Source organism: Agelaius tricolor, unplaced genomic scaffold (assembly GCF_023055355.1).
Source record: "Agelaius tricolor isolate 1412-34295 unplaced genomic scaffold, bAgeTri1.0.p SCAF_2, whole genome shotgun sequence".
Classification (NCBI taxonomy): domain Eukaryota; kingdom Metazoa; phylum Chordata; class Aves; order Passeriformes; family Icteridae; genus Agelaius; species Agelaius tricolor.
Window position 1 is genome coordinate 41,154,114 of NW_027269262.1, and position 17,574 is coordinate 41,171,687.

The 17,574-nt window shown below is 35.4% G+C and overlaps 1 protein-coding gene across 1 annotated transcript in view; it reads right to left on the minus strand.

Moving 5' to 3' along the window:
* LOC139605236 (cadherin-7) overlaps positions 1-17,574 on the minus strand; it is a 93,569-nt gene that overhangs the window by 36,338 nt on the left and 39,657 nt on the right. The window contains exons 3-6 of the mRNA XM_071456582.1: positions 16,907-17,201; positions 9,268-9,387; positions 6,831-6,998; positions 5,330-5,517 (exon numbers count right to left, since the gene is read on the minus strand). Coding sequence (XP_071312683.1) covers positions 5,330-5,517; positions 6,831-6,998; positions 9,268-9,387; positions 16,907-17,201 — 771 coding nt within the window. The remainder of the gene's footprint in view (positions 1-5,329; positions 5,518-6,830; positions 6,999-9,267; positions 9,388-16,906; positions 17,202-17,574) is intronic.

Here is a 17,574-nt window from a genome sequence, read left to right on the forward strand (position 1 = left end):
CTGACATGGTGGTGTCTTTGATCAAAGACTGGATTTGATGAATTTGAGGTGTCTTCAAACCTTAATGACGCTATCTTTATGATTCTATTCTCTTCTATTCTGTTCTATTTTATGAATTACCACAAAGACTGTACTACAGTGCAGAGATTAGCCAAACTCACATTATTTGCAACATCAGAATTGCAGCATGAGCTGCTCCAAATAGGATAAAAATAAGAAAGATTTCTTCTGTGTCATTTGACAAGTGAGAACTTTTCATTTAATTGTTAGTATTATTTAACACAAGATAAAGCAAGTAAATAAAGAAGTAGGGACTTGAAACTGCTAGGCAACAAATTGTATTAATATAGTAGGTTACAGGAAAAGACCCTTATTAGCTTTCCTACCACTTTCCCACCCCTCGTTTAAGCTGAGAATTTTACTTACGGGTCTCATTTACTTGTTATTTATAACAACTTCTGAAGAAAGAGGAAAGACAAAGAAAAAGAAAGTCAAAGTTTGTCTTCTAGAATTTTTCATATCCTATTTCAGGTAATGAAATAGCTGGAAATAGCCTAAAAATGATTTACACACTTTTATACACCACTGTAGGTACATGCTGGATACATGTTTTGCATATGAAATTGGTTAATGTATTGCAGAAGAGAGTATATTTTTTTTTAGTACCAATAAGTTAGTAAATGCTTCAACACTGTTTTACTAGCTTCTGTCATTAGATGAAATTTGAGCTTCTCGAATCTTAGAGAAACCAATTCTACCCAAACAGAACCTGCTGTCACTATGAAAGCCATAAATAATGAACAAAATTAGTCCTTGTCCCAAATATTTTCAGAATGTTGTGTGTGAGGTTTTTTGTTTATTCGTTTTTGTTTGATTGGTTTATTTGGGTTCAGGTTTTTTTGTTGGGGGTTAGTGTTTTTTTTTTGTTTCGAAGGAACTTAAGCAACTTCCTGAAACACGTGAACTACTCATCTCATTCATTTAATTTTGATTCAAGTATCCTAACTGGGATAAAATAAAATAAGGTGTGATGAGTATGGGAAAGCCCATAGGGCTGCAAAAACTCTACAGGGATAGAAGCATACATGCTTCTTAGTTGTGCTGCATAAGGTGTAGCACAATCCTACTCTTTACTCTTGGAAAGGACAAAGACCAAGTGGATAGAGACACAGAGAAAACATTCTTCCCTTGTCTGCTTCCATATGGTCAAGGGAGTAATTACAAGACTGTCAGACTATTGCCAAAATGTTATTTTGAGCTGAGGTTTAGCCTAATAGTTAATCTACACTGACATTAGGCACTAGGTAGCAACAGTAATAGTATGCTCAGGAACATGTAATCCCCAGTCCTGCCATGGCTGCAAGAACTATGAGCAGGACTGCCGCTACTATCTGGAAAACAGCACTGTTCTCAAAGTGTTAGGAGAAAAATCCAGCCTGAATAAACTGTGCAAGCCAGAGAGATATCTGGGTTTATAGCAAGGCAGAAGAGTTATAAAGGAAGGAATACACTGCATACATTTCAAAGAAAATCACTATTAATAGTAAAAACACAATTTTTTTTTCCACTTGCTCATGATGTTATGAAATCTCTTTGTTGCAGGGTACAGAGAAGAAATGTGTTCAAACAGCATGGAAAACAATCCAAAACAAAAAGTTAAACACACTCAAATCTGTTCACCAGTAATATTGAGATACTCCTAACCATGTAACACTTTTCTCATTCTAATATCATGGTACTTGGTGTCTCTCTGTTTCAAACAAGATCATTTTTCTGCAATTTTTGCTCGTCCCTGGGCATTTTTTTTTAATATTCCATAAAAGGAATACTATGAAATAAAAATAAAAAAGAACATAAAAATCTGTCTTTACATGGTGAGTTCTTAAATCTCAGTACTCTTCCTGCAGTTTTCTTTTCTTTCTTACAAAAACTCTTTTTTTAAATTTAATGCTACTTATGTGTTAAAAGAAGTGTTAGTGTTGAGTGAGGAAGTCAACTTTCAAAGTTGTCTTGAAGTGGTTATCCTTCTAAAAACAGAATGCAAAATCCTCAGCTCGTGTGTGGAACTCAGATAACCAGGTGCCAAACTTTCTCCAACAACACCCAGCACAGAAATGAATGGAGAAGTGCCTTCAGCTGCTCAGTAACTGCTGGTGATTTTCATGCCCAGCCTGCTGAGCTTTATATACAATTGCAGCAGAAGTACGCAAAACTAAAGCACCCATTTGCATTTAGAACCCAAGCGTGCCTTTTCATAAGTCTTTGCCTTGGCACTTTACTGCCTGATGTGTACACAAACGTGATATCTGAGCATATCAATAATCAGAAGTTGAAAAGGATAGGCATGCATTTTGAGGCTGAGCTGTTTCTCAATACCTCAGCTGATTTTAGGGCATGAAAAAAAGAAAGTTGATTGCACTCAGAGGAGTACAGAACATCATGTGCTGGACAGTAAAATTTTTAGGCAGATTTCAGGCTACAAACTTAATTTCTTCCCTGATTTCCTACTAACAAGTGGACATTATCATGCAGGGATAACCTGACTCCATAGTGATCTGGCAGATAAGGCTCAGTGATTGAAACCTACTTAACCCGCATACTCAGTTATTAATAATGGTCTTTAATTCAATTTATTGTCCAGAAGACAGTGCAGTTTCCTGATAGGCACTATGCTTCAGTTCCTCACTTCTAACCTAGACAACGTTCCCTACAAGGCTGGCAGGAAGGAAAGAAGGTGTTTGAGCACTGGGCAATGCACAAGGTTCTCTGGAATCAAAATGAAAAGCTAAGGACATCCTGAGGTTCGGGAGGTGGCCCTCAGTGTGGGAAATCACCTTTGGGAGATTTGGGTTTGGGTCAGGGCAGGGTTTGGGTGAAGGGCAGTCAATTTTCCCCACAGCAGAACAGCACTTGCTTTGCATTGGTAGCTGGAAAGGTATTGACAACGCGCCAGTTTTTGGCTACTGCCAAGCAGCGCTGGCACAGCATCAGTGCTGTCTCTCCAACATTTCCCCCACAGATGGGCAAGATCCTGGGAGGAAGCACAGCCAGAACAGTGGACCCAAATGGACCAAAGAGATGTTCCATGCCGTAGGGCATCTGATATAAAACCTAAGAGAAGGTGGGGGTTGTAGCGTGGGAGTGGGCATTTCTTATTTACAACCTTTGCCTTCTGAAACAACTGCTATTTGAATTGAAGCCCTGCTTCCCAGGAAGCAGACGGGCATTTCCATAAGGAATAAGATCATCTGGTTTTTTGCTTTGCTTGTCATGCATGTGACCTTCAGTTTTGCTTTCATAGACTGCTCCCATCTTGAACCACAAGGTTTTCTCCATCTTATTGTCTCATACTGTCCTGCTGAAGGGGGGTGATAGACTGGCTTGGTGGGCACCTTGCACTAGCCAAGGACTACCTACCACACAGAGGAACAGAAGTCAAAAATAGTAGGAAAATTAGAGAAAAGGTCTCACACTGCAGAGAAAGAAGTCTGAATTCTTGTGTCAAAATATAGCAGTATGTAGGTATAAAAATTATTAGCAGATTAGATCATTTGATCAGGTCAAAAATTTGTACCTTTTGATGTAGTCTAACAGCTATTTCATAGAGCCCTTCTCTGGACAAACATTCAGTAGTGAAAAGTCTGGTTCAGCTCCCCAGCTAAATTATTATAGAAATAACAAATGCCAACTATTTGGTCCACTGTATAGCACTGAAATCAGGATACTCCAGGAACAAATACCATGACTACAAAATCATACTAAAAAAAATGGAAATGAACTCACCAGTTCTTGTATTAGATCACTGAAGACCCTGACTAATTCAGTGTTGCTCATTGTGGCACTGGTAAATGTTCTCCCTCAAGGATAGGCACATTTCTCCCAAATCCTTGCCCAAAAACTTTAAATGAGCAAACTGAAGGAGCCACACTGAATTTGGCTGTTGAACAGAAAGACTACTAACTTTTCATCACTTGTATTTCAAATGTGCTAAACAGAAGTACATTTTGTAAGAAGCCTAAGATGGATGTTTTTTCCTTGAAAAAAAGATTCACATTACACATATTATGATCTTTCAAGGGTGAACATACTTCATTTGTTGTGACATCTATGGATGATTACCAGCTCTCAACAGGTGTTAAGGGCATCAGAGAGTTAGCCCATTGCTTTGCAACATCTTGCACTCTTAACTTCTTTCAAAGAGAAATATAACTGAAGATTTATATTGCTAGAAGAAGAAATTGATACACCAGAGAAGGGAAAAAAACCCCAACACAATGAGACAAAAAAGCACCCGAACTGATAGGTGAAGTTTACAAAGATTAAAGACTATTTAGGAAAAAAAATCTGGTTTGGAATAATAATAAGTACAAATATAGGTCCTTGTTTGGAAACATAGGTACATGTATTCCAAAATGCCAAGTCATTCCCGCATTTTAAGGATATTAGATTGTTGAGGAATCCATTCAGTGTGGGTAGCTGGGTAAGCAGCTGCAGTGGGAGCTGCAGGCTGAGCTCTGGGTGGGAAGCCCAGGCCATGAAATACCACCCTTTGCATAACAAAGGGACTTGCCAAGTATTCACATATTAAGAGTAAGAAATTATATGAGAGATTCTTCTAAGGTGCTGTATTTCTTTTACTGTTCAAAAAATTAAATTTTCTTGAAAAATATTTGAGCACATTTTTTTCTCTTTAAAAGGGTAGTCTAAAATGTGTTGCAGCAATGTCAGAAAGCTTGGTTTTAATAATTTTATATCAACATGAACTTTCAGTTTCATAATGCTTTCTAACTGCACATGTAGAAAGCTATGAAGAAAAAATACTTATTTAAATTTTTCAGGGTTTTTTAAATAATATTTTAAATAATACATGATCTTGTAAACCTACTACTTTTACTGTTATATAACTTAAATTAATAATGTGTGCTTTCTGAATAGTACCACCTCAGCTAAAGACATCCAGATTATTATTTTTAAAGTTAATTTCAGGATCCATTTTTTATTTGGAGCTTCCACTTTTGCTGCAAGATACATTTTCACACTTTCTACTATTTAATACAAAGACAAATGAGACTAAAGTTTAGATTCTCATTCAAATGCCATGCTTTAAAATGTACATGTCACAAAAATACTGGTCTTTTCAACAAAAATGCAGAATATTTTTCAGCATAAGTCTTTAAAAACCTCAAAATCACATAGTCAAGTCAAGATGAAATATACCAATGGAAACATTTACAGCAGACAAGGCTCTTAGAAACAAAAGCCATACTCTCATTACTTACCTGTATCTTGAAGAATTCCAAACAGAACCAGTGGGTAAAATCAGACTCACCTTCTGAATAGTTATGATTCCCTCCTGGGTGTCTTTGTCAACAGAAACTTTGAATACTCCCAAGCCATCACCATCCACAATCTTGTACTCCATTTCAGCATTAGGTCCAACATCTGCATCTGCAGCTTTTATTCTGGCCACCACAGAAGCCACTGGCAAAGACTCAGGGACATTATACTGATATGATCCTGCAAAATTTAAAAATTTAGTTAATTCAGAGTCTTCTGGGACTGAAAGCCAAAAAACAACAAAAAAAAATCTAGCTTTCCTAAATCTACATTCCTTTAAATCCTGTGTCTGAACATTTACTTGGGCTACAAGAAAATATTCTTCAGTTTTGAAACAGAATTGCACTTTTTGCTAGGTTTTCTTTGTGATAGACTCTAAGTACAACAAGCATAACTTCTTCATATGACAAGAGAAGTACAAAGCAAAGATGCAAAAATAAAATTCAAAACTTAAATGCAAATCATGATGTGAGTCCCTGATAATGCAGTTTTAGTTTGTTTACCAGAAAAGAGGAAAGAAAAACAAGTAAGTTAAGTAATATCAATATAAAAACGTATTATTCTATAGTTTATAGTTTGATTAGGCAGTTCACAATCTGAATATCACTAGAAACTAATATATATTAATTTCTTTAACAGTAAGTACACCATCTTGAGAATTCTAGCCTTTTTTATTCAAGCAGAAAATGATATATATGCTGTCAAAAGGGTATCAGAGTGCATTCTGTGGCAAATAACACCCTCACCTTCAAAAACAACCTCAGTTATTCTATTATTATTTCAAGCAGTTGGTGGCTTGAAATAACAGGAAATCTATTATGTACAGATCTATTTTTTCCATCGTTGGAGGTGAGGCTGGAACTGACATGAATATATCCTCCACATTACTTTCTATGTTACCACATTGGTTTTTTTTTTATTAATAAAAAAGCACCCCATACAGAACACTATGAATAAACTGAGCTCTTCTGGTTTGAGCATACAACTGTGTGCTCCTTTCTTTAGGTTAGGATGAGAGCCACTTTGGTCAAACAAATCAAATGGAGGGAAGGTCACTTCCCAGCTCTTTGGTATTTAACTCTTAAGGAAACACTGTAAGCATGTGACAATGCCAAAAGAATGCAAAGGATTAAGTGTCAAATTAAAGAATTGTGATGCCTAACTGGAAAGACCTAAATATCTGTTAGGATATATATTTTTTTTGTCGATTTATTCACAGAGAGGAAGTAAAATACATTAATAAATGTCCCTGCTGCTGTAAGCCATTTCAACTGATCTGGTATGCATGAGGCAAAGAAAAACAATGCTTACTAAATAATAATAATAATAATAATAATAATAATAATAATAATAATAAAGTCTTTCAGTCAGTGTTTAACAAAGAACTTAACATGGAAAATAAGCACTTTTTGTTTAGTAATAGCACAGTGTGTAAAGAAAATAGCAGTGTTTGGGAATAATATTACAAGTCACATATTTACAAAGTAACTTACTGCGTGGGAAGCGGGGCGGGTTGTCATTAACATCAGTCAGGGTGACAGTTACAGATGTGGTCCCTGACAATCCCCCATTCTGCCCAACCATGTCCTTTGCTTGGATAACTAACAGGTACTGGTCCTTGGCTTCTCTGTCCATGTTCGGAAGGGCAGTCTTGATAACGCCTGCAGAAATACAAGGTGTCAAGGATCACACAAACAAAAATATGCTGTTGTAAAAGTTGAGGTTGTCTTTAAAAGGTAACAGCGGATCAGTGATTGCAGCAAGAGTGGAATGACTTAATTCCCACACTAATATAACAGGGTTTGACTAGGAGTTGCACTGACATACCATAAGCTTATTTTAAATAGTCACCAGACCCACCAATTTTTCTTTACTTGGTAATGCCGTGCATGATTGTGTTTTTCAAGTATCTTCTCCCTGAACTAGTCTTCAAAATGTCTTGGGTACCACTTCCTTCCCTGGAAGATGTAATCTTCTGTATTTTATTTCCCACTCTTTTAGAGCTAGGAAGAGCAGAATATTCAGCATTCATTTTTTAAATTCTAAGGTCAAGATTCATTTCACTATCTTTTGGACACTCTTACCAATACTGATAACATGCCACACTTTGCAGATATATGAAATGATCTTATTTTGCCATATATTGGCTTTACCAATATCCACTTCTAAAACACTGGCATAATTAAGAGATTTTTTTATTTAGTAATGAAATACTTAAATATCTGAATTATTTTTGTTATGTCCATTTGATGATCTGCATAATTAATTACTTTGTAATTAATTGACATGAAATGAAAACTAGAAGAAAATTCCATGTTTTATTCTTTCAGCTCTGCTGATATGCATCAAAAAATAAATATGCCTTCTCAAAATATGATGATTTTATGAATATTTCATGCCCAGTACATAATACAGCTGCTAACCCTGATTTCCAGAGAGGCAGCCATTTGCTATTCCAGCACTTAATGTCAGCAGTAAAAGAAACATAAACAAACTAAATAAAGAAGAGGCACATGGGGACACATATCTCTTCATCTGCTATTTGTTGAATGTTAGCTTAGAGTCTTATTTCTTTTTTCCCTTATGAATGTTGGCCTTGCCATTAATCACCTTTGGGTTGAAACATTTATTTCACCAACAGACTGCATGGAACTATTTCACCTGTTTCACAAGATTTGTAAAAATACAATTAATATACAATTTAATAGTGCTATTGTTTCTACTTTGCTTTTCCTGGCATGCTTGTTTTTCTATCATAGTTAAATCACCAGGTAAAGTTACCCAGTCATTTGGAAGCAAACTGTCATGCACACAGGAAATTTGAGTATCACATCCAAGTGATGAAAATGTATGCAAACATTGCAGTGTGAATTCTTCAAGATTTTTATTTAACAGAAACTACCATATTATTTTTCACTGGCTGCCTGTAGCCATCATCACAACATACACATGGAGAGGGAGAAAGAGAAAAAGAGAGAAAATCTATGAATCATACTCATTGGAGGGAAAAGGACAGTCCTATATATCCCTGCTGGGCATGGATCTGCTGCAATATGGAGATAATTATAGTAGTTATTTCTGCAAATTTAGATGTTGCTAAATAGAGTGTGACTTTTTGGTCACAATATTGGGACTCAGGTCTGATTCACATCACAGATTGTTTATAATTTATAAAAGAGTGATATTGTTTCTCTTTTGTCTCAGCTTGATTATATCCAAAATGAAGATTATAACTCTTCTCTTTGTAGGTGTAAGTGAAGGCTCAAGCCTTACTAAATTGAAATGGGCAGAGCAAAAACCTACTTCCCTGCATTATGAAAAATCCAGCAGAATGGGTAATATTTATAAAAACAACAGAAGATTAAAGGTTGAATTTGGTTGTGGCTTAAAAATATTCACAAAATTTCAGGAAAATTATAAAAACAAAATTTCACTACCAATATGCTTTGAAAGTGGCCGCAAAATATTATATCTGATAAGCATAAGAAGCACAGTGTGTCCTTCTTCAAATTAATAAAGAAGGGATTAATTTTCCACAACTAAACTTCACTTTGAAAAGTAGAATGGAGAGTAACTGAGCCTTAAATATATTCTTATGGAACCTGACTACGTGACATTTAGATATTTCTGAAATCTGAAAAAGTGTTCAGTGAATTTTGAAATTTTCACTGATAAGAGAGATGACAATGGGCAGCAGACCAATTAGCTGGTAGATTGAAAAGATAATAAATTCTATTCCAGCAAAGTCTCTTTATGAAAGCTCAGACATGTGGCTTTCATAATGCATTCTAAACAATAAGAGATTAAAATATCAACAAAACCCAAATGTATTCAATTAACAAAAAGGTCGTATTAATAAGTTCCTAGCAAGTTTTAATGCACATTTTCCTTTTTTCTCAGTGTTACTGCAAAGGGTTTATGTAAATTTACCTGTTTTGGGCTCCACAGAGAAGTAAGGCTGTCCTTGCAATATGCTGTAAACCACTCGAGCACTGTTGCCATAAGTAGGATCATCTGCATCAGTGGCTGTCACTTGAACCACAGAGGTACCTGTAAAATGTTTGAGGGACTGTTGCACATGAAAGATAGAAAAATCTGAATTACACTTACTCTATATGCTGTGCCAGTACATATATGGAACAGTGTGAGGTGGCTTTTCACAACTGCTCATCATTTCCAGGCTGACTGTTTACTGTATCAGGTTCTATTTGTAAACTGATAGTATCAGCTACTACAGAATTCCATCTTCCCAAATAGTCACAAGCATTGACTCACAGCAGTAAAAAGCATCTCACTCATTAGCTCCTCCTCTCCATCTCTGCCTTTGCCTGGTGGAGGGTATGTCAGCAAAATTTCAGTAATGATGGTGAAGCCTGAAGTCTTTTTGAGTATGAAATACAGTAGTAGTAGTTTTCCTTTAAGAAAAATCTGCTAGCTGAAATTGTAATAACTCATAAGGAATTCAAACATAAATACATATATATGTTTTACAAATTTTGATAAATGTACACAGAATTATTGTTAGCCTATAAAATTATTTACTGCTTCATAAAGAGATGGCTGAAGAGTTTCTTTCCCAGCTCAGAGAAAACCTGGTGAAAGCGATCTCTAAATTCCTTTAAAAAGCAATAATTTCCCTCAATAATTTGCAATACTAATTTCCTTCAATATATCTGCAATATCAATTGTGGTAATCTATTGTGTAAAGATTCCTGAAGCAAAATATGTCTCTATTTTAACAGGAGTAAGAAAGAAAAATTTCTAACTGGCTAACAAGAAGGATATGTTTTGTAAGGATCTCATTCTGCATCCATCTCCTATTCATTATGTTCTCCATGTCAGTTCCCATTTGTTTTGTTTTAGACAACAGCTTTCATGGTGTATGCTGAGAGCAGAATAAAATAACACTTGGAGCCAGGGCCTTGGCCATGGTCACCATCCTTTGATAGACAGAAAAGATTATTTTTTCTCACTGGCAGATTGTCTGTAACATTCAGACCTTCCATTGAACAGCACAGGGACCCATTTGGAGGTGAGACTGCAAATTAATATTGTATCAATTTGGCAAATGCTCAGTAAAAATCCTCAAGAGAGGATCAGATTGCTTCATAGACTTTATTTATTCACACAATTAGAGAAAAGCATTTTTTAAACACAATGTTCATTTTCTGAAAGGATGTTTTTGACATGTGAAAATGAGACCAGCAAGCCTTGAAATCACTTTTTAAGAACAAACTGCAATAGCATGTGTCCAGGGTGAACTTAAAATAAATAGTATTCTGGTCAGTTTTACTTGGAATTTTCAGGAAATGGGAGAAAGCTCTGAAATTCTTTTTATCTTATATAGTATATCACCCATCCATTTTCCTCATCTTTTCCATTCTCAGTTAAGTAGGACGTCATAAATGGAACCTAGGACTGAAACTTTGGAGAAAGGAATAAGTGCAGCCCTCCATAAAATGGAACAGACTGCAAAGGATGGGTCCTGCTTGAAAGAATTCTGACCAGAAATGATAATTTGTAAAACAAATTTATTGAGGTTATGGCCTAATTAACCCACATTCCTGATCTCTATTCCTGAAGTATCCATGACAAAATAGTATGGTTGCAACTCTATTTAAATGCAATTTTTCTGTCTTGTGACTGGTCTAATATTTTTGGACAGGGAAAAGGTTCTTCCCAACATGAAATTTCACATGCAACTATTAAGTAGATGGAAATTTTAAAAAGAAGATTGCTAAACCATCAAGTCATTTATCAGTTTTGCAACTAAAATACATCCATTTTCTGTTCACCAGTAACTAAGAGCTTTGATTCAGTATGTCAAAGTGATTTTACAGATTACTCTATGATGTAATTTCATACAGGGACCTATTTTAAACTTGCCAAAGTCTATCCAGCTTTTGAGAACAAGGGTATAGTAATGACTGTTTGACATCCTGTGTTCTTTGTGAAAGCCAGGCTTACCACATTTACAAAGTCACTAAGCCCTGCCAATGAAGCTTACAATGTCTGCAAATATTGGCAAAAGTGCTTATAAACCTCTCACACAGTTATGTCTTTTCCCCTGCTCTTGCTGCTTTCAAGGGCCCCAGACCAATACAAGATCAAAGAAATTACAAGCTCTGCAATCTCAGCACAGACATTTTCAAAATGCTGCAAGTTTAGAAGAGCTTGTTTGCTGTAAAAATCTATTGATGTAGCAAACAAACCCTCTACATTTCAGGAGATGAATAAAGTCATTATCTGAATTTGATTGTGTCTCTCCTAAAACACATGGATCCTTCAGAAAAGGGTGGGTTTTAAGTAGAAATTCTAACATTGAATCTTTCTGTGATAATTCCATTTAAATGTAATCAGTAACTAAAAAACAATGATACTTTTCCAGTCCCTCTGTGCTAATCAACTTCTTCTAAACATCAGTGGGGGAAAGATCTAAAACTAAAACCCATTATATTGTCATTATTTCTTTGTTAATTGCACACACACACACAAAAAAAAAGAGCTTTTGAAGCCCCATGTTGAGAGGGAGATTTCTGCACACCGTTTTTTTCAAGAATATGCAAGATAACAGAAGGTATTCTAATTATATGAAAAGTCCTATGTGTCGGAAATCTGTTCCACAGAAACAAAATGCACAGAAAGATCAGTATTTGTGGATTTCCAGAGATTTTTTCCAGAAGAAACAGATTGCTCTTGAAGAACAGGAATTCCTTCAGAGTAGGATAACTGCCATGTACTGCTGTTCTAATCTTTCTGCAATGGATTGATGTCAAACTAAGATACTTACTTCCCTTTTGAAAAAACCCAAATCATAAAGTTGTGGGGATACTTATGGATAGTCAATAAATCTAAAAGTGAGGACAAATGGGTAGTTGCCTTGTAGTTCCAAGTACATCACCTTAGAAGAGTTTGTTTTCCTGCACTGAAATTGTCTTCCTTGTGTCTGTGAATGCTCTGCCTCACCCTCCAGCAGAGACAATCAGCTGCCATACCTGCATCCAAGGTTAGGACTTACAGCTAACAGGGACAGTCAGCAAATGCTACCATACCTTTACTCCATCCAACAAAATGAGTGTTCCAGTAAATCTAATTTAGTCACCATTGTTCAGAGCCCTGGAGTGCAACTGTAGAGAGGACACTGACCCTACCCGAAACTTTCATTAGTGTCTTAATATAAACTGCGGCTTTGCAACTATAACTTAAAATATTACTTACAGATATTACTTACAAAATATTACTTTGTGTATTTTGTATGGGTTGAAAAAATAAGCATGCGTTATTTATTTTAAAAATAGCTTTCTTTTTAAAGTATGGATTCCTCAAAAAATATTTTTCTCTACAGCTATGTCTTTTTGACAAAACTCGGATATCAGTTCATCAAAAGGAATTCTACATGTAGCAACATCATAAACTTTTTCAACAATTGTAGCAAGTACTGAGAAAAAATCTGTGCTGCTTATCGAAGTGCTCCACATAATTCTTTTCTTGATAGTAGTTAGTTACAGACTTAATTCTGTGTGACTGGTACAGATTCCTGGTTTTATATTCAATAATTTTTAAGATCATTTGTAACATAATGTTTACTAGATATTGATAGAGGTTACTAAATTACAGTTATCTCAGAACCTGACCTATAAACTTTGATATTAAGGTAAAAGGATGGGAGGATATTTGCAGAGAGGATCTTGCATTTAGAATGGTATTTGTACTTAAATTTAGCCAAGTCAAGATTCAACAATGTTCCTGACACTGCAGAGATTAACCTTTTCTGTGATAGGAAGAGAAAAAGCTAAACTGGTTGCTGAAAATTGAGTTGGAGATCCTTCAACTCAATTTCCATTGGGAAATCCAATGGATCCATTTTGAATCTCTAAGTGCATTATTTTAGAAACCCCTATGGAGCTTTTTAGAAAGCTTGCTAGTAATTTGCAGGATATTTTATGCAAATTTTGAAATAATGTTTTATGAGAAATGATTCCGTGACTTCTGTTTTAATATCATTCAAGATGAGATCATTCAAAATAAAACTGGTTTCTAAAACTAGCATTATTTAACAAATGCATAATTTTTAAACTGCACAAACTCTCATCAATTGAATTGTGGCCACATTAACAAATTGAAAATAGACCTTTAAGGCAGTCAGTTATTAAAAATATTAATTTATATCAATTAATGATGTTCACTATGTCTAAATCACAAAACCATTCCATGATGGCATCACATCTCTACATGGTATCAGCTGCTACTAAAAACATTAAACACCTTTACTATCAAGTTATCCAGAATTCCTGCATGATCCTTATATACAACAATCCAGACTGGTTCTGCTTGGTACCTTCTGGTATTTCTATGCTTCCACCACCAGGTCTCACCCACAACTGATGCAGCAATCCTTCCAGAGCCTTTCCCCTCCAGGAATGTGAAAGGGAAGAGTCAGAACCCTCTTCAGCTCCTCCCTCCCCTCCCACAGCCTCGTTATGTTGTCTTCACTTGGAGAAAAAACGCAAGAATGGTCCCAGCTAAGCAGCAAGATCAGACAAAGGGAAGCAGAGGTGGCTTGTGCTTGGAGAGAGACACTTCATGCAGGCTCTCAAGGCCCACTACACACTGTATCAAAGATATAAGCCTGATACGGTGCTTTTGCTTTCTTTACGTTGTTAGATAATTCAGATATTTCTATCCATCTCAGTCAGGGGTAATAAATGGCAAGAGAGATATTTGTTGTGCTGGGTAAAAAGCAAAACCGTTGATATGGCTGGAGAGCAGAGAAGATTAAACAAACCAAAATTATGTTGAGCATGGGAATTCTCATCCCTACTTCCCTCGGTTATAACTCAAACAGATCAGTATCCTTTTGTTTGAAATATAATGCTGCTCAGTTCTTTAAGTGCCCGACACACTTTTAAAAAATATGACAAAAACAAATCCTTATGATTTTCAGATAAGCCATATCTTTGGGGGTTTTGCCATTAATAGATTTATAAGCCATCAAGATATTTACTCTGTTCAGGATAATCAATATAATTGGGCCTGACCCAAATATAATTTAAACCTGACCTGAAGTCATTTCAAATAAAAGAAGAAATTGACTTCAATTAGCCTTAGATAATGTCCAAAAATATTTGTCAAATAAAATACAGAACCATTATAGTTGCATAACCAGTCTGTAGGTTAAAGGTTATAGTTTTCCTAGCTTTATAGTTAATTTCGGTTATAATCCTGTGATCTCTTTCATTTCCTTTAATACTCAATCAAAAATCCTTGTCATGGATACAATTTTAAACAAAATAGGAGAGACATACTTTGTCTCTCCTTAATATTTCATGGATGCTCTAGGTGATTAATTAAAAATTATATTATATGAATAAAGTATGAATTGCTGTAACTATGTAAGACAAAATGTGACAAAGTGCGACAAAGTGTGACAAAGGAATTTCATGTTAATCCTTAACTCTATAACAATGCAGTATTTGCTAGGTGTGTAATACTAACCATGAAGATGTTTAAAATGTGCAGTTTCAGGAAGTTCATGAATCTGAAACCACCCTTAGTTGACACAAATTTCAGAGAGTGCACTAGTCTCAGTTGATAATTTTACATAATACTTACCCAAATCGAAAATACATTTGGTGTTGCACAGTACATGTGGGAGAAAATATCTTTTACTCCTTTATGATGTAAACATTCAACAAAATATGCAAAGCAGCTCATTTTGAAAAATAGTCCTTATATTCTCCACTGCACACAGTGCACTCCCCCACAGATTGATTTCCAATATATTTTTGGAACAAATGAGGCATAGGTAGGAGTAGAGGCATGGATTTGTACGTGTAAGTAAACCTCATATATCTGTAGAAGTTGTCTGTACATCAATATGCCAGTGCAAGAAAAGACAGAGGGGAGAAATGCAAAAGTGAAATATGGAGATAATTTCTTTTCAGGTCATAAGACAAAAGTGAAAAAAAATTCTAATAGTTGCTGCATACTACACCTTTCTTTAATAATCTTATTCTAAAGTAAAAGGGGATCTTATTTAAAAAAAAACAAAACATATGTTTTAACACAAAATGTTTTTGAAGTGTATTATTTAGGTTTTACAGTCTTAAATTATCTGTTGTCTAGATTTTTTCAAAGTTCAGTTAGTTCCTAACAACATATCACAACTTCATCTCCTCCCTGTAACTCTGCAAAAGCTGTGGTGTCTGTCTTTCTTCCAAGGCTAGTATTGCCTCTCAGCCATCCACAGAGTGCTCTAGTGACTATGAGCAAATACCAAGTATCAATGAGAAATAGTGTCTATGCTCACTGCTTAGTAAAATAAATGTATAGAAAACTCATTAGCATATATTAGATATATATATATATATGTATTATTATATTAGCATATCTTCTATTGACTCCTAAGCTGAGTTACAAATATATAAGCAATGTTTGCTACTGATTGCTGCAGGGCACTTAAGTAGGAAAGATTCTTTTTCTCTCTAGCTCCAATTTAGATGCATTGTTAAACATTCAAAAACACAGGAGATCATACTGAGGAAATTATAGCAAATTTTATGCCCAGCTTTACTGTAAGAGTACCCTATTTTAATACAGTTTAGAATCAGTTAAACAAAGAAAATCCTTATTTTAATCACCACAGAACTCTCTCAGGTTGAAGTGGGCCTTCCCATATACATACTGGTAGTAAAGTAGGGGTTTTTTTTGTTTTCTTTTGGTTTGTTTGTTTCCTTTTTTTCTTCTTGTTTTTGTTTGGTTGGTTGGTCAGGTTTTTTTGTGCTTGCATTTATAATTTCATCTTAAAGTGACATCTACTGAAACATCTCTGGGCCAAACCTTAATCTGGTCTGAAAGAGTCAGCTTTCAAAGGAACAGTGGCACCTGACAATGGATGAGCATTTGGTCACTTTATAAGGAAGAGACAGTGGATTTGATTTCTAAATTCTTCCCTAATTCAAATTCAGGAAAAATCAGCATTTCTTAGTTTCCAAAAAAGGGTCTGAAGCCTCTAAGACCCCTTCTTCTCTGATTTCAGTAGAACTTCAAACTATCTCAAGTTATACCCCAGTTCCTGCTGCTTGCCTATATTCCCCAGAAAATGGGATTTCAGTATAAGAAAAAAATATCCAACGAACTATTACTAAAATGTGCAAAACTTACAAAAAAGATTATGCTATTCAGTAGCAGGAACTTGAAGAGTTTGTTATGAAAAGACCTTATCTGAATGAAATTATAAATTATAACCTCTAAGTACCATAACATAGGTGTGAAACTTATTACTGTTAATGGGAATTATAAAACAAAGCCTCTGGGCCCTGGAATGAGAAATGCACTATAAAATGGTTATCTGAATCCTTGCATAGCTATTTGAGTTTCACAACATTTTTGAAAGGGTAAATACTTAATCTAGCATGTTATTTCCAGTTTAGTCTTGAAATATCTAACTGTTGCAGGTGCCTCATAGATAATTAAGTAGCTTAGTGCGAAACAGTAAAAAATAATGAAACTTTTAAAAAGGCAATAGGAACAAATTTCCCACAACACCAACAGTGTATTTTGCACTTACCCACAGGAGACATCTCAGGAACTCCAGCAGTGTAGGGACCATCCAGAAATTTTGGCTCATTGTCATTGATGTCCTGAATCTTAATGACGAACTCAGACTCTGGCTCCACGGGTCTATTAGTCAGCCTATCTAGAGCTTGTGCTCGGAGCGTGTAGTAGGCCTGCTCCTCTCGATCCAGCCTCTTTGTAGCATGAATATCCCCCGTGTTCTCATCAATAATGAAAATGGAACTTGCCCCTTCGCCTGACAAGATGTATTTGATGGAACCATCTCCTTTATCAACATCAGAGTGAAGCTGGTGAAAAATTGATGAGAGATGAGATTAACTTACAAGAGAGTCAGTGGCATGGAGATATGTAAAAAAAAAAATTCCTGTGTTGAGCAGTAGTACATGAAATTTTATTGTTCCTGGAAATATAAGCTGAATGTTTATCACAAACAGCATGTGTGTGACCATTAGAATCTGTAAATTTGCTCCTTTAAGCACAAAAACTTCATTCTTTCCTGAAAAAAAATCTCACTCTTCTCATGCCAGATTTTTACATGGGCAAACACATGCACACATATGATCATAACCATGACTTTATTCCTATCTGAATTTAACCACATTACTCACTTCAGCTTATAATCCTTCTGAAGGGTGAGACTTCAAACAAATGGCAGTATAA